This window comes from Phyllostomus hastatus, unplaced genomic scaffold (genome assembly GCF_019186645.2).
Source record: "Phyllostomus hastatus isolate PE091 unplaced genomic scaffold, TTU_PhHast_1.1 phas_scaffold_78, whole genome shotgun sequence".
NCBI classification, from domain to species: Eukaryota; Metazoa; Chordata; class Mammalia; order Chiroptera; family Phyllostomidae; genus Phyllostomus; species Phyllostomus hastatus.
The window spans coordinates 8,761,881-8,787,635 of NW_025334041.1; the positions used below are offsets into that span (position 1 = coordinate 8,761,881).

The following is a 25,755-nucleotide window of genomic DNA, read 5'->3' on the forward strand; positions in this document are numbered from 1 at the left end:
TATGTAAGACATGTCCAGACCTGCAGACAATTGTTGTAAGAGTTTCTGTGAGCCAAACTGGTAACAGTTGCCAGGAGGAAGATCTCAAAGGCTCTGGACAATGACAGTTTTGCAGCTTCTTTTGTCCGTTTGGAATTCAGGAAGGCAGGTAAAGAAGATTACATGAAGGTGGGAGGAAGCAAGGAGGGGACTGGGTTCCAGGCTGGTGTACAAGATTATGTGCTCCCTTGAGGATGGTTACGCTTCTGGGGGGCCCCAGAAAGAGGCCTCAAAGGCATGTTAACCTAGGTCCTCAGAGACAGTGGGCAGGGCTTGCTGAGGGCAAAGATAAACCTTTTGCTAAAGAAGTTACATGCCTGGGGCGTGACTGCCACCAAGACCTGCCCAGTGAGGAATCCATGATCGGGTCACCCTGTGCGGTCACTTTCATTTAGATTTATTGTAGCACCTATTTTTTTCTTTTCGTCTGCAAAGGCAATATATCATGTAGATTGTGGACCTAAATTATAGTTACTTCAAGTTAATACTGTTAGTTTGGTTAGTTCTTATTGATTTAAGAAGGGAGACTCACACCATGGATTGGGAGACCTCTGAGATTCCACAGAACACCACTTACTAACAGCGGTCTCAGCTTTGTCTCTGGAACTAACAAGAGATACGCTGGTTCACTGGCCGCTCAGAGTTTTCGAAGGGAATTACTCTTAAGCTGAAGACTGATTTGACGGAGAAACTGTAGAAGGCATCTGTGCTTTTTTTCTTCTTCTGAGGTTGTGCACGGGATCTGGTGATGAGGTGGGACTAGAGATAACACCATATTCAAGTCCAGAAGGCCCTTTGTATTGGAGTTTTTATTTCAATTGGTTTGTAACCTGGGACTAACTAATTCATTCCTCTGGCTCCCAGTGGTCTTATTTGTCATTTGTGTGTGTGTGTGGTGGGGGGGCGGTGTTTGAGGGGGAATGGGTTTGGTGGAACTTAAAGGCAGGTTGGACTAGATGTTTTTCTTCGGGTCCTCCCAGCATGAAATGTTCTACATTTTCTTCATTTTCTCTGCGGTGCATGTGAACACACCCACACACGCACCCCTACAGCGGTACGTGAATACAGCAGCAGGCACCCTAGCCAGTGTGCGGCGGTCTCCCCTTGCCAGGTCAGCGCCTGGCCTCACAGGGTGGTGCTCCAGGGGAGCCCAGTGGGGTGGAGGCACTAGGAAAGTACAGGTGCAGCTCTGTCATCGATGCAAGAACGACTCTGCAAATACGTCCTTCGTCAAGGGCTCATCTTGAGCCACTTTTCCAGAAGCTTTTTCCCTGATATTACTGAGGGCATTTTCCCCAACCATCCACTCCCCTGGTCACGTGCTTTCTTTGGTGCTGCTTTTCCGACGGCTGCCCTGTAGCTAAGAGTATTTTCTCTGCAGCCAAGTTAGATCACTGCTCACTCATGTCAGTTTGAGGCACTGAAGCGACTTCTTTCTTTAATTGTGAGAGGGCGAATATGAGAAGTTTCTTAAATAGGTGACCATTTTTTTCCCATAGAGGAAACCTTGTTTGCATACACAAATGTTTGAATGGAATGAAAATGTGCTAGAGGCAACGTGTTGAGTTTCTAGCCTGTTGAGAATGGAATGTTAGCTCGCTGGACTGGAACTATTTTTGAGTAATTATGAGTCAGTCAATTATTTTTATTGCCTTACTGTTTGAACCCAGATGTCAGAAGCCATTGTGAGTAACCCATGTAGGAGAAATGCTGCCTCGCTCTAATAGATTTTGAATCGGACAGTGCACATGGGAAATCTCAAAGGGACCTTAGAGTCTTTGAAAAAATTACATTTGGAAGTTGGGTTATATTTCAAAATAAGGGCCGATACCAGGCCTTCCAGGCTTTACTGAAAAAGTAAGTTACATCTTTAATTTTACAACCATATTTTACAAAATCTAAGCCACTGCCTCAGGGCCCTTTTCAATGACTTTGAAGAAGTGTAAGTTGGCCTTGTCGGTAAATACATGTTACAAGAGTCTTGAGGTTCATCTCCACTGTATTGCTGGATGTTCTTATATTTTGCAAACGTCTCCTGTAATTCTTTGAATTTCCTGTGTCTCCGTGGTTATTTTCCCATTCTCATTTTACATTTTGTATAGTAGTATTTTTTTCCTTTCTTCTCTGTGAAGTTAGCTCATTGCTTTATTGTTTTTTAAATTTTATAATGCCTTAATTCGTGTATTCATTTGTACTAATTCATTTCTTCTGCTTGAGTTTATTTTGTTCTTTTGCCAAGTCCCGGAGTTGGATGCTCAATTCATTCATCTGTATCCTACCTGTTTAATATTAGAAAATATAAGGCTAGGAGTTTGTCTCTTTCTTATCATAAGTCTCAGAGATTTTGATATGCAGAATGTTCACAATTGTTCTTTTGTAAGTATTCTCTAATGTTGGCTTAGATTTTTTTTAACCCAAGAGTTGCTTCTGATAGAGGTGTTTGTTTATATAATTTTCCGGTGGTAAGTTCTTTTGTTTTCTAGTTTTATTGTTACTTTGTAGCTTATTGAAATTTGATTAAAGCATTTTTCAGTGTTTGGATTTTACCGTGAGATTGGTTTGTTGCTGACTGTGCAATCAATTTTTGTGAATGTTCATAGCGCTTGAGAAATAGATTTATTTCTTATTTGTGGAGTAGAGAATTCAAAGAACACCAGGAGCATTTACCTTATTAATTATGTCATTTAGATATTTCATATATCATTTAAAAAGTTCATCTATCATGGGTCGAAAATATTGACCTCTTTAGTAAAGAGGGAAATGCATGAATAATTCCACAAGGGCTAGTAGTTATAGGGTCATAAAATATTTTATCAATCAAGTTGGATTTACCTGTAGAAGTACATTTTTTCATATTATTTTCCACATTTTTCCTTAATTCATAGATGTATGTCCTCCAGAGGGAATCCAATAACCACTACTTTAAAATAGGCTTTTAATAGTCGAACGGACTCCGCTCAATGAAATCCCAAGATGTATGTGTTAGGTGGATGCGGGTGTGGGCAAGTTTGTGGGATAAGCTGGTTAACATGCAGTTTTTCAGTAATAAAATCCCAGTGAATGCTAGAAGGAAAGAAAGCGGGGTGAAGGGAAAGTAGAAGAGGGTAAAGGGGGGTGTAAATAGTGATGGAAGGAGACTTGACTTGGGGTGGTGACCACACACACAATCTACAGATGATATATTATAGAATTGTTTACTTGAAACCTATATAATTTTACTAACCAGTGTCACCCTGATACATTCAATACATTTTTCTAAAAAATGAACACAACTTCTCATACTAAAAAAAAAATGCTTGTATCTTAATAATCAAGTGGCTAGTGTTCACCACCCCTTCTTATAAACCAGTAAACCACGCCCATGAAAACGCACCAAGGAAACAGCCTGTCCCCCTGCTCCGGGGGGAGTGAGCATGGGCTGAGCTATGCCACTGCGCAGCTGCAATGCACGTTGTAAATATTCTTCTGCCTGTTCATACTGCTCCAGCAGAAATAGCTCGGGAGGAAATGATTTTTACCATGTCCCTGGGCAGAGAGAGAGCAGCTTTCTGCAAAGTGTGCTCGGAAACGGAGGAGCCGCTGTGTCCCGTGGGTGTCTGTATAGAGGAGGGTGCAGAAGGAACCGAGCCCCTTCAGGACCCTTGCTGAGACCCTTGGGTGTCTCCAGCACCCACTGTGACCCCACTGCTCAGCTTCCTTGGACACCCATTTCTTTTCGTTCCTTTCAATAGATGTGGGTGAGAACCAGCATTCTTTCTCTTTGGTAACCTGCCTTAGGAAGGAGGAGCATTGTTTTTGAACCAGGCCTGGTTTTTGAACCAGTTGTAAATAAATATACTCTTTATTTACTATCAATTTATTGGCGGTATTTGTTATAATCAGAGTGTATTCGATGTGCAAATTCACTCAATGCTTCTCAGTCTCGACTTACACATGACATACTCATTGGGAGACAACCATAGTTCTTTTTTGTTTATTTGCATACATTGTCTCATTTAATCCTCATTGTAACCCCATGAGCTGGGGATTATTCTCCCACATTTTACAGATCATAAAACTGAAATGTAGAGAGAGAAAGGCAACTTCCTTTGACCACACAGCTAGTGGGGGGAAGGCCAGGCTCCAGCCCAAGTCAGTACCCGCTAACCTAAGCCGATTCTCCCATAATAAAATGAATCAGCACAGTGTCACTGCTTTCAGAGGGTGACATAGGTGCCTTTTCCTCACAGTGTGTGACCAAAGTGTTGAGCTTCTGGTTAAGATGTTTAAAAACCATCTCCATCATTATGTAGATGTTCCATAGCTCTTGCTTATTATAGCGATGCTTTCTGGTGAGACTGCAAATCATGTTTTATGGTCGTCTAATGGGGCAAACACAGGTGCTTATTTACTGCTCTGCTTTCTTGGACCATGTTTCGCTGTGGTTTGAGCCCGGTGGGTAAGAGCCCGGGAGCACCGGCCCCGCCGTGTCTGGTTTTAGGAAGCACACGGAGAAGAAATTCAGTCAGGCCGTTTGAATCTGTGTCTTGAACGCTGCCCGCAGCTGGGAGGGAGTCTCTGGCTCCAGAAAGGCCACGGGTGTCAGCACAAGACAACTGGGAAACACCCCGCGATTCTGACTGCCTGGCGGCTCTAGGCCACAGAACGCGTGGCTTTTGTTCCCGTCCTCGGGGGACCCGTCACTGCCTGGTGAGGCTTTCTGCCCCTCAGCACGTGCCTCTGCAGTTGAATGGAGTGACCACTCCTGGAGGGCCTCTGCTTCTTGGTGTCTTTTGTGCACAGAAGCAGGCCCCATAAGGACTGATCACATACTGTAATGGTACTAATTAAAGTAAAGGCCACTGGCCTTCGTGGCAGCTGAAGTTGCTATATAAAATCTGAGTGGCTCAGCCTACCGTTCTTAATTGACTGTGGTCCCCTGTTTTTCTAGGGTGACAGAGAAGCAGAGTTGGGGCTGCCTTTTTCTCCTCTGTGTGACCGGAAGTCCACCATGGTTGCTCAGTCGCAAGTAGGTACGTGTTTGCCAGGTTTGGATAGAAGGAGAAAGCGGAGAGGGCGTCCAGACGCAAGGCCAGAGGCTCCCGGGGATCCTCTGGCCGGGAACCCAGCTCCGTTCAGCTGTGCCATGCTTCCGGTTTGGCTTGGGGTGGAGGGTCGACAGAGCTGCTTTCCCCATCCTTCCCCCTGGAGACTAGACAGGGACGTGGCTCTCACCATCATTTTCTGCCAAGAAAAGAGGCCTCAACTTGCCGAGGCGATGGTAAGAATCAGTGGCAGGAAGCCTGTTTCCCATGCAGTGTGGGGAGTCTCCGCTGCACTTCTCAGGGATGCTGCCTCCTGCCGTTTCCAGGGCAACCCCCTCTCCTGCAGGACCCTCCTTCCAGCAGTAGCTCTTTTTAAATGTCTCCTCCTTCCCTCCCTTCTTTCCTCCCTCCTTTCCTCCCTCCCTTGCTTCCTGAAAACTTTTCAGCACCCTTTCCTTTTTGGTGAGGGTAACTTTTGCACTGTCAAGAACCATAATAGATGTGCATTATCAAAACCCTCAGATATGATGGAGCGTCCCAGTGCCACCTTAGAGGGGTCGATATTTTTTTCTACTCATGTTTTGGATACTTCTTCATTTTTTTCCATAGTAATATATGGAGCCCCCGGTAGCTGCAGGGCACTGCTAGGCACGGCAACAGATGTTCTAAAAACAAAGACAAATTGTACGTGGTGCCTGCTCTCAGAGATGTGGATCCCTTCTTGGGTGGCGGGTGGGTGTTAGGAAACTAAGTCTGTCAGAGTGTTCCGGTGTTGGGGTAGGGTTTCGTACATTGCCCATTTGGGTACAAGACAGAGTGTGCGGATCGTGAGACCCAGGAAGACTTGTTGACGAGTGATGTTCGAGCCGAGCCCCGAGAGAGAGGAGCAGGCAGTGACTGGGCAGATGGAGACGCGCCTGAGCGGTGTGCTGGGTGGCTGCAAGGACATTGCAGGCAAGGGCGTATGCTAAGCAGGGAAATTCGAAACAGTCTCGTGTGGCCTGGGAATTGCAAACAGTTCCCTGGGGTTGGAACAGTGGGTAGAGTAGAATGAAGGGAGGGGCATGTTTGGGGAAGAAAATCAGGCCCAGATTACAGGTTACGTAAAGAATAGCCTATGCTTTATCCTTCCCCACAGGAAGAGAGGGCATCTCTAAAGCATTTTAAGTAAGGCTATAAATTGTAATAAATTGATGGGCTCAATCTGGCCCACCGCTTGGTCTTGTAAATAAAATTCTATTACAACACAGCTAAGCTCTTTCCTTTGTATGTTGTCGATGGCTGCTTTTGTAGACAGTGGCAGAGAGAGGGAGTCATCAGAGAGATGGCCCTTAGAACTTAGATATTTACTACCTGGCCCTTTAAAGGAAAAGTTTGCCTGTTTTTAGGAAGACCTCTCTGTCAGTAGCGTGGAGGGTTAGGTGGAGGGTTTGTGTGAGACAAGGGTCAGGGGACCCAGTGGGGAACCTCCTGCAGGGTGACCGAGAAGGGCAGGAGAGTCGGAACTCAGGTGGTCCAGGGACTCTCCAGGGGAGCAGTGGCATACACGAGGTCGAGGGTTCGGCTGTATGTGGAGCTAGGGTAAAGCCAGCACGTCAGATTAAGTGGATGGACCATGGTACCATTTATAAGGGCTGGAGGGACAGCTGATGAGCTCTTTCTGATTTGGACACAGGTGAGGTTAACTAGTAAGAAAAAAAACGGTGAAATGGTGTCATCAAATACTCAGTTTCAGTTTCAAATTATACTGTAGTTTGCCCTGGCTGGTGTGGCTCGGTGGACTGAGTGCTGGCCTGTGAACCAAAGGGTCGCCAGTTCAATTCCCAGTCAGGGCACACGCCTGGGTTGTGGGCCAGGCCCCTAGTAGGGGGCACACAAGAGGCAACCCCACATTGATGTTTCTCTCCCTCTCCTCCTCCCTCCCTTCCCCTCTCTAAAAATAAATTTTAAAAATCTTTTAAAAAATTATACTGCAATTAAGTACAATTCAAAATTGACTATCAGTGTTTCCTTATTAGGATATTATGGGTATTTGATTGAAACAATTCTTGTTTTGCCAGTTACATTGTAGAACTTTCAGCATTCTTCACCGCTGGGCATTCAGTGCCAGAATCACCTCTATCTCAGTCATTGTGAAAGCCAAATAAGTGGTTGTATGTTTCCAAACACTGTATCCCTTGGATCGGCATTTCATTTCCTTCCACATTTCACGTGGCAGTGTTAGGAATTACCACCAGGAGTGCCCGGATGTATATTTTCTCCCGATGTGTCACAGGACCAGGGGTATCTTTGAGTTGTTAGACAGTCACGGTAGCCCAACCTCAACTACCTCCCTGGCATGGTCATCTCCCACGGGTGCGGTTCCAGATCTGACCTCTCGCCCAGTGTCCAGCTCTGTTTCTTCCCACTCTGTGTGCCCCTCCCATCCAGGTGTGTCCCCGTACCTCAGAGTCCGCTGAGCTCACACTGAGCCCACCGCCCTTCTCCCCAGCCTCCCACTCCCCCCCCCAATCCTCCATGTTCCCCCTGCTGTGCTGTGGGGGGTCTCCGACAGGCCCCACCCAGGGGCAGTGCCCACCCCCGGGGGCTGTGCACGTATATCTGTGTGTCTTGACTTCCCACTTCTGGTGGGACTGGATCCCACCCCCCTTACCTTTCCTTTGAGCTGTTGCAGCTTCGAAAATGATTTCCCAGCCCAGCAGGAGGGCAGGGACCCTCCTGCCCTCTTTCTTCCCATTCATCTTGTCAGATTAATTGTCCCAAAGAACATTTTAAAAATCTTATTATGCTGCTGCCCAAACATCTCCAGGGGCTTCTATTGCCCATCGAGGTCCCAACCTTTTAGCCACACACTGCTGAGTGGGTGATGACCTGCCCTCCCAGGCTCTCCCTGCCCGACTCCAAAAGGATCCTGAAGCCCCAGTCATTCCTCAGACACATCCTGCAGTTTCTCCCACCCTTGCCACTTTGTTTACCCCACCCCCTTCCCTGAGCCTTAGGGCTCAGCTCAAACGTCACAACCTCCATAAAGCTGTTTGCAGCCCTCTCAGTAGGAGGGAAAGTACCCTCTCTCCCTTACCTTCCCAGAGACCTTTATTTGGGCATCTCCTCCGTATAGATGCTCGTGGCCACTTTTGCACCCATTTAATCTCCCCTATAAACCGAGGGCAGGCAGATAGTGCCTATCAGAACTGCGTATAACTGTTATATATGTACAACTACACCTAACTGCGCATGCAACAATGTGTTGCAGAGAGGATGTTGAGTCCGTATTTTTCGGCACTTTATTGAGCTATCTACTAAAAAAAAAAGTCAGGGAAATTCTGTAGGAGAAACAGAGCTGAGTCACGATATTCACATGAAGGAGTGCATATTAAGTGACTGCGACCGGCCTGCCCTCTCATGCTCTGATCGGAAGCGCCTGTGCAGGGGAACTGCAAAAGCTAGGCCGCAGCAGCTTCCTTGGGGAAGAGCGGAGAGGCCCACGCTACTGTGCTGTTTCTCTGGAGCAACGTCGTTTCTCCGCAGGCTTCATCGACTTCATCGTGGAGCCCACCTTCACCGTGCTCACGGACATGACCGAAAAGATCGTGAATCCGTTAATCGACGAAGCCTCCCCGGCCGGCGGGACAGGGCAGCGGCGTTCCAGGTCAGTGGGGAGGGCTGAGGGCTGAGGGCCAGCTTGGCTTGTCCGTGAAGATGGAGTTCTTCTTCTGGAGGGCGCGGGGGTGTATTTCATAGTGACGTTTGCCCTACCTCCTTCTTACGAGGGAGGTGTCTGCCTCCTCCTTTCCTCAGACGAGTTGAAATTATACCATTGCTGCCCTCTGGGCTGGTCCGTAAAGGGGCGGCCATGGTCTAACTGATGATTGACCGGCACCTAGGATGGCATCTCTGCCCGTGCTCGTTCTGTCTCTGCTCTGGCAGGTTTAAACATCCCGATCCCGTTGCTCATTAGCTGTGCGATCCCAGGCACGGTGCCTCAGCTCCTTCATCTGGGAAGATGCGGACCCGTCAGGACCCGGGAGTTTCAGGGTCATGACTCGATGAGTGTTAACCATGGGCACACGTTTTTCAAGCGCTAACCCTCCCCTTCCGGCCCACCTCGCCAGGCTGATTCCGTGCGTGTGCTTTTCCTCTCGTCCCCCAGTTTGAACAGCCTCAGCTCGGCAGACGCGAAGCGGTCGGCTGTCAAGAGCGCTGGCTCGGAAGGGAGCGCCCCGGTCAACAATTCCGTCATCCCCGTCGACTGCAAGAACTTCAAAGTCACCTGGACCGAGGTGGTGCACGTCAACCGGGAGCGGTGGAGGGCCAAGGTGCCCAAAGGTAACCCGTCCGGGGGACCTGTCCGCACCGCGCAGCACCCACTCACGTCACAGGCAGTGCCGTCCTGACTTACGGGCGCTGCAGGTGAAGCGGGAGCTCAGGATAGAGATTCGGATTGCTCAGTGTTAGCATCTGCCCTGTTTTTTAAATTTCACTCCGCAGTGACACCTGACATTAAGTATCGTTTTGTATTAGCTTCAGGTGTACAGCATGGTAATTAGACAGTTGTGTAATTTACCAAGTGGTCCCCCTGGCACCACACACCGTTATTACAATATTATTGACTGTATTCCCTGGGCTGAGCTTCACAGCCCTGTGACTATTCCGTACCTGCCAATTTGTGAAGAGGCCTCCCCCCTCTTTTGAGCTTCGGTGTGTCCAAAACTCGGTGCACAGGGAACCATGCAGACCTCCACGCACGACCTTTGTGCTCTGGGACTAAACTGCTCTTGGTCTGAAGACTCTGCAGAGGACGGGTGTTGCTCCTTCTTGGTTTCTGCTAGATCGCCCTGGGTTTCTCATTCCACATCGTGCGGCACAGCTATGGGGCCTCTATTCCCCCTTTCATTTAAGCAAAGCCTGTCCAATAGCTGCCTCAGCCACCGTGTTGGGACAGCAGGAGTTGTAATTTTCTTACATGCATGTTGATCTTGCCTTCATGTTCACGATTTCCCTTCTCAGTATTCAGACTGATCTTCCGAGATGAAGGTAACTTGCACGTGAACAGTAATTAGCTGGAGTAAACATCATCCAAATTCAGATCAGAAAAGCCGTGACTCTTGGTACAATACACAGAACGACGACTGTCCTCTGTGTTTCTTGGAAGCTGGGGTGCATGTGTTCACACGTGCGTTTATGTTTGGGGAGCGTGTTCTACAGGATCAGCACACACTGCACACCCACGCCGTAGTCTAGGTGAGGGCGCATCCCCGAGAGGAGGTGTATGAAGCCAGGAGGCCCGATTCCGGGGTGCAGATGGCTCTTGGTGCTCAGTGAAGGGGCTGACCCCAGTGATTTCTGGGGACTTGCCTCCCACGGCAGCCATCTTGTGCTGACATCTGTGGAGCACCCACTAGGTGCCAGGTTCTGTGCCAGGAGTGAAGGCGATGAGGAATAGACTTCCTTGCCATCAAAGCTCACAGTCCCCTGGGGGGAGGGGACATCGCTACAGAGTCTCTTTCAAAGGAAGAATGGCAGCTCAGGCAGTTCAGTCAAGGCCTTGAACTTGTCGCTGTACCCACGAGCCCCGAGAGACCCACTGCAGGCGAGGTGGGTTGTGTCCCCAAATGCGATGTTCCGTACTCTCATCTCCCGGGGTCTGCGCAGCAGGGCGGAAGGGAGGAGGGGCTGGCAGAGCAGGGCTGGCTGTCTCAGTCCCTCGGGTGCTGGACATCGGGGGCTGCTGCTAGTGTGGGAGAGAGGAGGCCTCCCTAGGAGCTGGAGTGACCCAAAGCCCAGTCCCTGTGACTTGTCCACAAAGTCCTTTCCGGGCGGCTGCTCCTTTCAGGTGGGGCGATGGGTTTACGTTCATGGTGCCCTGAAGGCATCATGAGACCCTTATTTCAGGACAAATGTTGGAGGAGCGAACGCCGCTTCCGTATTTTAGAAGGAGCCTCCTGTAGCCCATTCTCACGGTCCAGGCTCCACCAGCAGCAGCGGCAGCCGCTCCAAGCTCTCACTTGTCACCAGTTACACTCATCACACTGGAAACCCCAGTCCCTGACAACACGCCATTGAAAGCAGTGCTTCAAAGTCATTTGTTTGCAATTATCTGGCTTACTAAAATTACCTCCTGCAACTAATCACCTGGGGGAGCAGTAGACAGTTTCTTTACCAGGGAGAACTGGCCGTTTAAAAAGGACAGGAACATAAACAGCTAATAGTTTTTAAATCTATTAGAGATGCTGATAGAGATCGTGCTTAGGCTGTTTTGCCTTGTCCCTGATCCTGCTTGGGGTGTCTGGGAGGGCATCGTGTGGCCAGGGTTTGCAGCAACCTGGAGGAAGGTGGTGCACAGTGTTTAGAAACAAGGAACGGGGAGAACAGAGCTCAGGTTGTGTGTCTTTTGTGGGAGGATCCTTTGGTTGGCAAAGCGAACTCCAGTTAGTGGGGTGAGGGAGAATTGAATTTCCACTTGCCTACTGCTCTTTGGCAAATGCAGGTAGATTCTCCAAGAAAATTCCATCTGGGGGATGATAATACCCATCACAAAGCTGATGCAAAGAGCAGAAATTACATGTGTGTTTGTGAAGCATGGCTAGTGCCTGTGAATGGCAAGGAAGGCCAAGTGCAAAGTGAAGATGACGGTGGTAAAATACAAATGTGTAACTGATACCACTTTAGAGCATCTCAGCCTCCCAGCAACGCTGGCAACCGGCGACGGGTGTTAAGAAACGCCAGTTTGCGTCTGTGTTCCCCTTAGTCATCGGTTTGGCTCACTGATCCCAGGCCGCTTTGCTTGCTGTTCTTTTTGTAGAAAACCCTGACTTCACGAAAGCTTCCCTGTGGGGGGCACTGGAACATATGTGGTTATTAAACTGATCAGAAACGGGATTGGATCCAAAGTCGTGGTTTTATTAATCAAGGTGATTTACAAAGCTAGGCAGGCCAGAACACATAGTTATTGGGAAAGATTACATCAGTATTTTTTATCGCTCCTACAGCTGAAAAATCATTCTTCCCAAACAAACATGTATGGGTGTAATACTTCAAAGGTCTGATCAGTGTTGCCAATTTTCCATTTATTATTTAATACTTTTTAAACCTTTTTTTTTCTAGTGTAAGAATAATGTATGTTTACATTACATACATTAATGTATGTAGGTTATAATGCTGATCTATACATTAAAATATATAGAGAGAAGTAAATAGCAATCACAATCTCTCTAGCCAGATGCAACTCTTGTTGAAATGCTGATGTGATCCTTTTTTCATTTGGTTACCTGCACATTTAGACGCCACAGCGGAATCATCGCCCTGCTGCACATTCTGTTTTCAGCTCTTCGATACGGTGAAGATGCAGGTTCAGAGTCTCTGCGCCTGCCTCTGATTATTTGTCTAGGATAAATTTCTACACTTGGAATTATTTCGTCAAAGTAAATGAAAAAAAATTTAAAGCTTGATATCTATTAGCAACTTTTTCTCAGAAAGTTTTTTTAAGCCTATGTTCCCTCCCAGTAGTAGTATAGTGAGAATACCTGTTTTCCTATATTTTCCCCTTTCCTATTTCCTATTAAGATGGTAATGTTTTTATTATTGATTTATAATAGCTGTTTACATATTAAGGATAGTAATTCTTCAGGTGACAAAATGTCTTGCAATTTCTGGCCTACCCATTTACTATATGCTTTTTAACTTTGTTTCTTTTTTTTTAATACATCCTATTTCTATTTTACTAGACATTACCATTATATTTTTATTGCGATATGTTTCAATAAATGTAAATACTAAATAGTGTGTAGTGACACTTCTCACAAATGCTGAGTTTAGTAAATTTTTACTTATTTTCTTCATATCCACTAATTTTTATTGAAATAGTATGAAATTTTCAATCTAGGTGACTATAAGCAAACTGTTATCTTATAATTAACTTATGATTTAATATTGTTATTAATATTTGCATCAAGTTTTATTTCTAGCTTGGCAATAATTATTTTTAAACACTAAGGTTTACTAGTTTTATTGAACAGTGTATTTTCCTCATTCTTAAGTTTTTAATATTGAATTTTTCTGTCATCTGGAGCACGTCTTTGGCTACTACTTTCAGAAGGGGGCTGGGGATACCTCCTGTGTCCTTAGATTTCTGGAAGTATCTTTCTGTTGTCATTGTACATAGCTGAGAGTTCAAAACTCATATAGTATTTTGGTTATTTTTTCAGTAAGTAGTTTCTCTCTGTTTGTAAATAGTTTAGTCATTTCAGAAAATGATACCAAGGGATAAGTAGCCCCATACTGCTTTAACCAAGCACCTATAGCATCATTATCCAGGAAGGCAAATTGAATGAAGAAATCAATGTATCTCTCCGAAACTGCGCGGACGTTCAGCGCGGGATGGAAGAAGCTCTTGGGAGGATTGTGATTTATGGATGCGGAGGGCTCTGCCCCACTTGAACTCTTTAGCTGGTTGCATCTGGCAACTTCAGAAGGAGTCACATCCCTGACTGTCTGAACTGGGATTGACCTACACGTTGGCTTTCTGCTAGCCAGGAGCCTGGGGGTGCCAAGGATGTCAAGTCTAACACCCACAAATTTAATTCTCTGCGCCTGTGCCATTGCAGAGACCTGTTAGCACATAGAAATTAATTGTGCTACGCCGACTCTTTCTCACTGGAGAACAATTTTATGTATATTAATAATTTCACCCTGAAAATATAAGGGAATCTGATTACAGTGGAACACACCTGTCTCCTGTTGATTTAATTTCTTTTTTCATACTGAAGTGTACGCTTGTTTCTGTCTACTTCAGAGTGAGTGGCATCACTCTGAGTGCTGATGGCCGATCACGCTAACATCAGACATTGCAGAAATAAGCGGAAGAGGAGGAAGTGAGGGGTGAGGCGGAGCCGCCCTCGTGGAACGAGACTGCTGCAGGGAAGGGAATCCTGTAGTTGATTTTGATGTCATGAGGGCCACCGTTTGTTAATTTAAATATTAATTGCCTGCTGTCAGCTGTCGTTAAGCAAAAAACAGATTTGTTTCTGAAATGTGCCCCCTGTCCAGTTTTCATATTTTTGCTAGATTTCCCGGAGAAAATTGGTCTGACTCAGTTGTCAAGTGACTTTCTCTTGCTCAGATAGTATTGGATGCTCTTTCGCAGCAAACCAGACTTGAACGTCTTCGGTTTTTAACCATCGTCATGTTTGACTTGGGAGTGTTTTGAATGCCGACAGTGCGCCACAGTTTCAGTGGAGGCTCTGTGAGGGGGTTATACATTATTTTTTATCTTGTGAGTGAGTCCTCCTCCCCCAGCCGCGGTTGCCCCCTCTGCACGGTAAGCACAGACACGTGTTTCCCCACCCCGTGAGTGGGTAAGGAAACCAGTGTACGTCCGGTGGCTAGCCCCGTCAGGACGAGACTTGGCGTGTGCACACTTTCTGTCCTTTACACCGGTCTGGATGGCTGAAGCTAGAATACGGACAAGGCGGGCTCGTTGGCAGAGAGGATGAGTCACACCCACCGTGTACACGTCATCTAGTCAACACACGCTCCGCGAGCATCTGCTGTGTGTCAGCTGCTCTACCCAGCCCTGGGGATTCGGGGTGGAGGTGACATCTGACCTTTGTCCTTGGGGCACTGCGGAAGGACAAGAGGAAGTCTGGATGAGCATTCTAGCAGGTCTTCTGTGGCCTGCGGGCTGCAGAGCATGCCAGCTCACCATCTGCTTCTGCAAGTCCATTCTTCTACTCTGTAGCGTCTGACTACTACAGAAGGCACTACAGACGTCAGAACACATAGTGCACGATACATGCACATAGTTATGTTGTTTGGTAAAGACATCTTTCTTTACCTTTTCATTATAAATTAAAAATACATCCTGTTGGGAAAGTAGAATGTCACAGAATATCACATGGCAATCATTTAAACTTAAATCGCTGCCTGTTGACCCTGATTGTCTGTTAGAATCATCTGGAGAGCTTTTACAATATCCTCGTTTTGCTCTTCTGCCTGCAGAATCTGGTTTGTTTTGTCTGGGGTGAGGCCAGGGCATGGGTTTGGGTGGGCGGATGGGTGAGTCAAGGACAGGATGAATGAAAATCTCATACTGCATTCAGGAGCACATGTGAGCCAGGCCCACGGAAGGGCAGGAGAGGTACAATATTGCTTTATTGCTTATTAGGATTATTACTTTCCCCATCCCCTCTTCTAACCCACTGATTCCAGCAACAACGTAACTATGGTCCAACTTTATTTATTTCTTGAATATAAATGCCATTGTGAAAGGTAAACCCAAAACACCCCAGTAGCAACTTAGGTCATATTAGTGTATTATTGCCAGTGCTAATAGTAGTTTTGGGGCAAAGATGCAATTCTCCTAATGGCGTGACCTCTCTTTATCTTCTCCATGCCTTGCCCGTCTTGCCTGGACACAGAGGAGAAGGCCAAGAAAGAAGCCGAGGAAAAGGCCCGCCTGGCGGCCGAGGAGAAGCAGAAGGAAACGGAAGCCAAGAACCAGGCGGAGGACGGCGCGACGGGCGGGGCTGGGAAGGAGACGTCCGGGGCAGCTCAGGGTCAAGTCAACGGGAAAGGCCCCAACAAAGGTGGCAACTCTCACAGGAAAAACTCCAAAGCGGAGAAGTCGCCGGGAGAAAAGCAACGGAATGGTGAGTGGCACTGCCCCGGGGAAGGGCTCTCGTCGGGGTGTTAATGACGCGGCGAATGGTGAGTGGAGGCTGGTGGACCACCGTGCCTGCTGAGGTGGATAGCTCACAGGGCGGGGCTTCCTCCGAGTCCAGCTGATGCTGGCCCCTCCTCCCTGGGCTGTGGATCCGTCATCATCACCCAGTCGGGAGCAGCCTGGGCCATTCTCGCTGGGGGAGATGTATTCCTTTGGGGCCCTTCCCTGTTGTTCTGGAGACTGACCAGTGCCTGTGTGCCCACTGGGGAAATGACTACAAATGATCCCAGGCCAGAGAGGGTGACTGGAAGGTCAGTGTCCCATGTCCACCCTCCCCTAGCAGGGTGGGCCTCAGTCTGCCGATGGCTTATTCCTATACCAAACATCCATGTATCTGCAGCTGAATTAGGGTACGCACTGGGGGAACTGGCCACCCCACTTTTCCTGGGAGTGAGGGGCTTCCTGGAATATAGGGCTTTCGGTTGTAAAACTGGAACAGTCTCGGGCAAACCGGGGTGTGCAAACAGTTGCTGGTTCCTTTGATTTAATGCAGTGAGTGTTTGTTGAGTAACAACTGTGCACCAGGCGCTGTGCTGGGCACTGGGGATTTAGAAATGGAAAAGCCACCAGAAGTCCTTGATTTCATAGGGGATGTAGACATTCTTGGAGGTCATTCCAGGACACCGCGAGCAAGGGACAGTGGTGGCATTGCTGACGAGTGCCAAGGGATGCGTAGAAAGAGACATGGGCGCTACAGGATTAGAGGATTGTGGGACTGAGTAAATATCAGGAAGGCTTCAAGAGAAGGTGATGTCCGAGCTGCGTCTTGAAGTCCTGAAGTCTTCTGGTCAGATGGGACACGGGACCCCCCCCCCGCCCAGCTAAAGACACAGGGGCATGGAAGGGGTTCCCTTGTCTGGGGAAGGGCAGGAAGTTCGGTCTCCGGAGCTTCCCGGTGTTGGGTTGAGGCAGCAGAGTTTCGCAGTGAAACAGACTCGCCTGGATTCAAGTCCTAGCTGTGCCTCTCACTGCTCGGTGGCCTCGGCTGGGCTCCTTAGCCTTCCGCTCTCTCTGCAAGTTGTACACGGGCCACTTGTGAGCTTGAAATAACAATGACAGCCAAACGACGACAGTAGAATAAATAGCGTTTATTAACTCTACACCAGGGGCGATTTCAAGTTCTCTCCTTACACAGTCGTTCTCTTACCTGCCTGCTGGGGCCGGGGCCTCCAGCTACTGCTCTGTGCAGCCTGGGTAAACGGTTAATATGTACAAAGTGCTCAGCACAACTCTCTTCAATTATTTTTCCAATTAACATATAGAAATGTGTAATCAGGAAACAATATTTTAATGCCTGTATTACTGACAATATCCCATGTCAAGTTCCAAGGATGTTGCATAAATCGCCTCAGGTAACCCCCATGACCTCCGTAGGCATCAAGGATGGCAGCCTGGTTCCAGAAACTGCTTGTAGCTACTTTGCTTTGTACTTAGGTGCATCATAGTCCAGAAACTATGCTCAGTTTAATAAGCATTTATGATACCCCTGTTGGAGTTTTAGGGAGCTCTGTGGAATATTTCTTCCCCTCCCTGGGTCAGAATCAGCCAACAGAGGCACCAGACTCAGAAAGCTGGTGCTCACAGAACTCGGCTCCGCGAGAACTGGAGCTGGGTTGGAAAACGTGGGCTCAGTCTGCTGAGCGCACGGACTTCCTCAGACATCCGCTCCGAACTGGGCTTGGCCACCCAGACCTTGGCAGGGCAGGGCAGGGCAGGCGGACTCAGGACACACCCTCCACCCCACTCTCACCCAGCACCCAGCAGGCTGCTTCTGGAGTGGCAGAAAGGGTGCATGCCCCATGGAAAGCACGCTTCCAAGGGGCGGGAGCTGGACAAATGGGGGCGCGGCCGAGCTGTGCAAGCCGCTCCTGCTTCTGGGTGAGTCTGTCCTTCACACAGGAGGAGCAGAGGAGGCTGGCGAGAGAGGCAAGACGTGTTCCGCCTCTACTTTGTTTATTTTCGGAGCATGGGCTAAATATGTCTTTCCCGTAGTAAAATCAGTCGTTATAGTATCGCTCACATTTAATGAATGCTTACCACATGCCAGACATTGCTCGGGGGAGATTTCATGTGCAGTAAATCATTTAAAAATCCTGACCGTGCTGTGCAGTATGTACAATCTTTCCCATGGATTTTTTTTTTAATTTTGTTTTTTTGCAGGTGAGGAAACTGAGATTCAGCGAGGTTAGATCACTTGCTTAAGGTCACGCAACCAGTAAGAAGGGCGTTCAGGTCCCACTCGGGTCTATGTGAGCCCCAGGACTGTGTTCCACGCTCAGCCTGTCCCTGCGGCTGCACGTCTCGGTGCTGCTGGGGAGAGTGAGAAATGGGCGAGCTCTCGGGGCTCAGCGGCTGTCCCCAGGACCCCCGTCATCCGTCTGTTCCCGGGGTCAGCGCCCTCTTCCTGTACAGGGCCGACAGGAAATGTTTCAGCCTTCGCAGGCCCCACGGTCTCCGTGGCAGCCGCTCAGTGCTTCTGTCCCAGTGTGAATGCAGCCCCATGTCATACACAAGCATTTAATGTTCCCATAAAACTTTATGAAAATCGAAGTTTGACTTCTATATAATTTCATATGTTGTGACATATTCTTCTTTCTTCCCCATAACCACTTAAAAATGGTAAAAACCATTCTTAGTTTCTGGGCCTCATGAAACGAGGCCAGGTTCGGCCCACGGGCTGTGGTTTGCCAGCCCTGGTCCGGGCAGGGAGAGAAGCCAATGGACACGAACCTCCAGGTCACAAAGAGGCCGTGGATTCCACGAGAGGGGGATGAGCGAATACCCAGAGGGGGCAGTGATTGATTCTGAAGGTGGTTGGGGGGCCTGAAAGGAACTAAGCAGGGGCCAGGTGAATTTCACAACTGTGTACAGTCCCCAAAGTGAGCGAAAGTCCACCATTTCCCTTAAAAATTAAGTATAAAAGGAGAGGTGGGAAAAGAAATCAATTTAGAGCAATAATCAGCAAGGCTGGTGGTGGTGCAGGCCTGTGCTACAGCAGCCTAATTAAGATGATTTATAAGGGCACAGGAAGGCTGTTTTGTTTGCCCTGCTTATTGAGGAACAACTCACATTGGCCATCATTGCATATACAACCCTTGGGAAACCACCTAATGGGTTTCGTTCGAGGAACGTCATAAAACAAGTGTGAGTCACTTTCCCGGCACCCTCCTTTGTGGCCGCCCAAGATATTCCAGGTTAGAGCTGAGGGACACTGGTCCAGTGGGGTCCTAGGGGTTTGGTCCCCCAGCAGCAATTATGGGATCTCCTAAGCTTTGGTCTCCCTCGGGGCCTATCCCTGCCTTGGAGCCCCCAGCCCTGACTGAGGGGAAGGTGGGCTGCTGCGCGGGCTGCTGGCTAGCATCTGGCAGGTTGAACCACTCCTGCTGGAAAACACCCTGACCTTGCCACAGCCGTGGGTAAAGCTGCAGTCCTGGGCGACCTGGAAGGCTTAACGCAGAGTGCTTTAGGGGTCTGAAGGCTCATTTAGTCCAGAAAGGTCATTTTCCTGCAGGGAATTAGTTTGACTACAAGGCTCAAGACTCTCGAGTCCATCCCTCCTTCCTTATAATAGGGACGAGCAAGTATACGGCCTGTGTCATTGTACCTCGGGGGGAATTCATCTCTTTCGACCATTGGTGGTGGTAGAAGGTAATGACCACATCCTTTCTCTGAACTCCCCCTGCTTGTGCCCTGCGCTTCCTCTCCATGCCTCCAGCCAGTGCCTCCCGTTTCAGAATGAAGAATAAGAGGAAGTAGAGGGTTTATCGGCTTCTAACTTAGCTTACGATTTGTCACATTTCATTAAAAGTACTTGTTTTGTAGAATATACCTCAGCCAAAAGTGGTCTTGAATTCGCCTTAGATAACCATTTATAAATCTGAAGGCCAAAGGCATTTGGAAATGGCAACATCAACACAAGCTTGAAATCTAGATCTGGAGCGTCATCGGGAAGCTGCAGAATGCAGCCGCTGGGAGCCCGGCCTGCAGAGTCAGACCCACCTGCGTGTGTCGTGGTGCATGGCTCTGTTCACGCTGTGGCCTCCATTGCCATACGGTGGAGATGATGGGAGTTTCACATCAGTTATTTTTTATTATTATTTTATTGTTCAGTTATAGTTGTCTGCATTTTCCCCCACCACTCCCCCCGACCCCAACCAAACCCACCTCCCTCCCTTGCTTCCACCCACCCCCCTCCTTGGTTTTGTCCATGTGAACTGTATAGTAGTTCCTGAAAACCCTTCCCCCATTATCCCCTCCCACCTCCCCTCTGGTGACTGTCAGATTGTTCTTAATTTCAATGTCTCTGGATGTATTTTGCTTGCTTGCTTGTTTTGTTGATTAGGTTCCACTTAGAGGTGAGATCATATGGTATTTGTCCCTTACCGCCTGACTTATTTCACTTAGCATAATGCTCTCCAGCTCCATCCATGCTGTCGCAAAGAGTAGGAGCTCTTTCTCTCTACTGTGTAGTATTCCATTGTGTAAATGTGCCACGGTTTTTTTATCCACTCATTTACTGATGGGCACTTAAGTTGCTTCCAGCACTTGGCTATTGTAAATTGTGCTGCTATGAACAATGGGGTACATAGGTTCTTTTGGACTGGTGTTTCAGGGTTCTTAGGATATAATCCCAACAGTGGAATTGCTGGGTTGAAAGGCAGACCCACTTTTAGTTTTCTGAGGAAATCCCATGCTGTTTTCCACAGTGGCTACACCAGTCCGCATTCCCACCAGCAGTGCGCTAGGGTTCCCTTTTCTTCAAAACCTCTCCAACACTTGTTTGTTGTTTTGTTTATGATGGCCATTCTGACCGGTGTGAAGTAGTATCTCACTGTGGTTTTAATTTGCATGTTAATTCTTTACAAGTTGATTTAAGCAAAATCACTTTGTAGAAAGATCAATTGGCCATTTGTCCAAAACTGTTGGACAAATGTCAGGTTTACAGTAGACGAGAGGAGCAGCGTCACTGCCAGGGGGAGACCCACATGCAAGGTCACGGGCAGAGGTGAGGTAGTGTGTGAAGTGCTGGCAGGCGGGCGGTCACTGCCCTCAGCACGTGGACTGACCAGTGTGTGACAGGGTGGCTGTGGCGGAGGGAAAACTCAAGCTTGAAAAACATCCTCAGTCATTCGGTGAGTTTGTGATTGAGCAGACTGATCATTTAGTGAGTTAAACATGAATGGTTCTGCCTCCTTGCAATAACAGTGCCTTCATAATGGGCTTGTTATGAGATTGGATGGAGTGATGCTTACAAAGCATTCAGCACACTGCCTGGCACAAAGAAAACAAAACAGATCGATACATCTGGGGCCCTGCTTGCTCCTGTCTGGTTGCAATTATTATTAGGTTCTTTTTGCTTCAGTAAGTACCAGCATTTTAGTGGTCACGTATCCTTGGTTTTATTTAGGCTAAAAAGAAAGCTGTTAGTACTTGGTAAGAAGAACATCCAAAATTGGAAGGAATAATGCTGGGGACAGGGTGCCATCCTTTTCAGGGCCCCGCTGGCGTACTGTCGAGCAGACCTTCCCAGGGAGTATTCATCGTGGGTTTGTGTGTCTCCTGTGCAGCTACCCAGCTCCACCCCTGCGGTGCGAAAGCAGCCATCGGCAATACACAAGTGAATCGGGGTGGCCATGTTCCAGTAAAACCCTATTTCCAAAAACAGAGAGCAGGCCCGATATGCTCAGGGCCCATAATTTGCTGACCCCTATTCTAGGACAACGTGACTTTGTTTCACTTTGTCACTTACTATTTGATTCAAGCCCAGGTACTGTGAAGCTGTATGCTAATCTGTAGATTTTTGGCTGGTAGAGGAGATAACCCCAAAGGTTATGGTTTTATGGACTCGTAGGACATAACCAGGTTTGTCTCTAACCTAGCAATCTTATTTTAACGTAATTCTAAAATACCTATAAATACCCAGTTCCTTAAATACTTCTGGAACCTTCCTTACTATCTGATTCATTCCCTCATAAGTTTAAATTTTTTTTCCATTTTCATTCAGTTTTTGTACGCATTGTGTTTTTTAACTTTTACAAATTACATTTCGACAAACTCCTTAATTAGAATGGCATTTACAACTGTTTTAGAACAATAACAACTGTCATCGAGTGATGTCAGATGTCACCACACTCAACACTTGAAATGTGTTTGTATGTTTTCACACCTACAAAGTGGACACTAACACTCCTGCAGATACGGAGACTGAGGCACATGAAAGTTAAAAAGCCGTTAACTGCCGTAACTCACACTTAACCCAGGCTTCTCCTCACTCCGCACAGCCTGACAACAAAGTAGAATTGCCTTCTTGAGGATAAACACCGTTGACTAAACTACAGCCCTGGTTAACAGGAACTTGCAACCCTAATTTCCAGGACCTAGTCTGTGGTTTGGAGGGTATTTACACTCAGACCTGTGCCCCCTCGTGACTCAAAGGATGCTGCACTTTTTTCCTTTTTTTTTTTTATCTTGACAGGTTTAAGGATATTTATGATTCCCTCCTTAGGGGTCTACATATTCTGTTTTTGTCATGTTTCACTTGTAGGTGACTTGAAAGACGGTAAAAATAAGGCAGACAAGAAGGATCAGTCCAACGTCGGGAATGACTCAAAGAAAACAGACGGTAAGGGCGTAATTCTCATTTCGTTTTCCATAAATGTGCCATTTAATGCCAGCTTGTTAGACTTGTACCTGAAATTGAAGTTGTGGTTGTTAATATGTCCTTATATTATACCCTGCAAAAACACTATATTTAAGGAGCACTGTTATTCCTTTTCCAATAATTTACAAATTATTGTTGCATCTCTTCCTCTCCACCATACTTTCTCCATCCCAAATGCATTCTATACTATCTTTTCCCATTGCCATTCTTCCCTGTCAACTTTATGAAAGGTTGGTTGTGGACTTGCTGATTATAATGGAATGGCACGTGAGTCTCTGATCGTAAATGGTGCAGTATAAAGGAGCAATGCTCCATGTTTTCAGCTTCTTCATTTTTTTTAACCTTCAATAAGTTATTACTGTTGGCAGAACCAAGCACAGGAGTGTGCTGCTCGGTGTTTTCCTCATGTCCGGGGCCCACGCACTGACAAAGGGGCACAGCTGTAGAGCACTGGGTGGCACCCCCGAACCAGTTAGAACCAGAACCAGTTAGAACCGCCTGGTGATGTGCTTCATGAGCACCTTGGCCGACAACATCCCACTCCTTCTCAGCCCTGAGAGGTCAAAGGATATTACCCTCCAGACTTTGAACTGTCACCCAGACTCTCAGGGTCTCCCTGGAGACCCTGCAGGAGATGCTACGCTGTCCTCTTTGCCCAGTTTGGTGAGAATGCCATCGAGGAACCGGTGCTGGTCGTCAGGTTGAGGTGTAGGAAGACATTCGAACACAGCTTCTCACACACAGTCATATGCAGGAAATTAGTCTCAAAAATGTTTTCTAAGACCATTCAAATAATTCAGTCCAGTGTCTTATCACAGACTATCTGGAGAGCACATGTGGGTAATTTTTTGCCAAGTTTTGCCAACGAAAACCTCTTACCTAGTAAACATACCATCCTTCCATGACTGTGACTAAGGCATGTGACTAATTACATGGAGAAAATATAGAATCCTCTTACCAGACTCTGTAGGGGTGAAGTTTGTTCAAGTACCAGAGACTCTGTGCTGTATATCATTAGCTCCCAGGCAAGGCAACGCAAACCAGAAAGTGCAGAGCAGTGAACGGTGTTAGCTCTAAGCATGTCACCGGAAAACCCCGCCCATCCGGTGCCCAGCACCTGGCCCACCTGGATTCCTACAGTGAAAAGCCCAAACAAAATAAGCCAAGTCCCAGATCTTTAATATGGAGTCTTGAATTTTGTTACATTTTTGTATTGTGCTACAAATATCCATTAGAATGTTGTCATGTGGGCATTGGGATTGAATTTTATTATCTTCCTTAAGCGCTCTTATTTCACCTGTGCCCTTTTTAGCCACATTGCTTCCAAGTATTTAAAATAATTACGCAGGGTTTTTGTGTGTGTGTGTTGTGGGGGGAGGGTGATGGATGTTATGTTCCATTATACAAGTAAGTATAAGGCCTGATTGTTTAGTGAGCTGGATTCTTGTTTCCATGGGGCGGTGAACAGCAGCAGTAAATAGAGAAGAGACATTTGCTGACATCTGTCCATCTTTCTCTTTGTAACTGCACCCTTCCACTGCTTCAGATGGGGTCTGGTGTGTTCATACACTTTCAAGTTTGTGCCCAGACTAGGGTGTGAACAACTTCATATTTTAATTACATTGATGGACTAAGGTGACGTCAGCCATTGTCACTGCTTTGGTACCATCAATACTGGGATCACTGAGCTTTAGTTGCTGTAGTCTTAGCCCAGAATCTTTACCAGCACTAAAGCTAATTCCTGGTGGCATGAACTAGCAAAGAATCTGATGCAGTCTTGTGTACCCCTTCCCCCTTGGTCATCAAAGCAATCTGCTTTGGAATGTTTTAAATGGTATGTGGGTTAGTAGATGTATTCACTTTTAAAAACTCTCTAGTAAGAACTAGATACATTTTGAATATTCTTTTTTTAATAGGCCCTATTATATGTGATGACCATGGGGGTCAATTTAACTATCTCTACTCCCCGAGCCCTGACCCAACCCCTGGGAACCAATGGTGACCAGCTCTAATTTTTGAGAGGGTGTACCCAAGCACAGTTCAGTGCCCAGTGTGATCAAACCCACTGGGGTCTGAAGGTTCAACATTGTATGCATTTAGAAAGAAAATCAGTGGAAAGTGGACCAGAGCCCATGATTCGCCAACTCCAATGAGCGGAGTCCCTGCAGACAGGGAGGGGCATGTGCTGAAGGGTAAACGACATCCTGGCTTTGTGAGCACGGTGCACGCGTGTGTCGCCTCTGTCAGGCGACTGCAGCACTAACTGTCTGACCGACTGCAAAGAATGAATGAAACGTCTGATGAGGGGTTAATTTCCAAAATTTATAAAGAATTTGTATAACTCAACACCAAGAGAACAAACAATCTGTCTAATTAAAAAAAAATGGGCAAAGGACCTGAATAGACACTTCTCTAAAGAGGACATACAGAGGGCCCATAGACACATGAAAAGATGGTCAACATCATTAATCATCAGAGAGATGCAAATTAAAACCGTAATGCAATACCATCTCACACCTGTCAGAATGGCTCTCATCAATACACCCACAAACAAGTGCTGGCGAGGATGTGGAGAAAAGGGAACCCTCGTGCACTCTTGCTGGGAATGTAAATTAGTGCGGCCACTGTGGGAAGCAGTATGGAGATCCCTGAAAAAATTAAAAATGGATCTGCCTTTTGATTCAGGACTTCCACTTCTGGGAGTATATCTGAGAAACCTGAAATACTGATTCAAGAGACTATGTGCACCCTTGTGTTCATAGCAGTATTATTTACAGTAGTCAAGATTTGGAAGCTGCCCAAGTGCCCATCAGTAAATGAGTGGATAAAGACGTTGTGGTGTATTTGCACAATGGAATACTACACAGCCATAGAAAGAAGGAACTCCATGCTTTGTGACAGCTTGGATGGACTGGAGAGTATTATGCGAAGTGAAATAAACCAGTTAGAGAAATAAAAAACCCATATGATTTCACTTATATATGGAATCTAATGAACAAAATGAACTAACAAACAACATAGAAAAAACAGACTCACAGACACAGAGAACAGACTGACAGCTGTCAGAGGCGAGAGGGGTTAGGGGACTAGGTTAAAAGTGACGGGATTAAGCAAAAGAAGAAAGAAAATGCAATTAACAGTATGGTGATTGCCAGGTGGAAAGGGGGAGGGGAGAGAGGGAAGAGGACACAGGAGCGGTCCACGGTGATGGGAGGGGACTTGGCTCGGGCGTTGGGCATCAGTGTGCAGATGGTGTGTTACAGGGCTGTGCACTTGACTCCTCTCTGGTTGTGTTAACCTATCTCACCCCA

At 47.1% G+C, this 25,755-nt stretch overlaps 1 protein-coding gene across 8 annotated transcripts in view; it reads left to right on the top strand.

Annotated features, from left to right (window-relative positions):
• The window catches only part of PDE1C (phosphodiesterase 1C), a 364,388-nt gene that overhangs the window by 303,440 nt on the left and 35,193 nt on the right, over positions 1-25,755 (top strand). For all 8 annotated transcript variants that reach the window (XM_045827375.1, XM_045827378.1, XM_045827379.1 and 5 more), the window contains exons 13-17: positions 4,970-5,051; positions 8,592-8,712; positions 9,214-9,389; positions 15,479-15,709; positions 22,328-22,405. In XM_045827375.1, the coding sequence (XP_045683331.1) occupies positions 4,970-5,051; positions 8,592-8,712; positions 9,214-9,389; positions 15,479-15,709; positions 22,328-22,405 (688 nt within the window). The remainder of the gene's footprint in view (positions 1-4,969; positions 5,052-8,591; positions 8,713-9,213; positions 9,390-15,478; positions 15,710-22,327; positions 22,406-25,755) is intronic.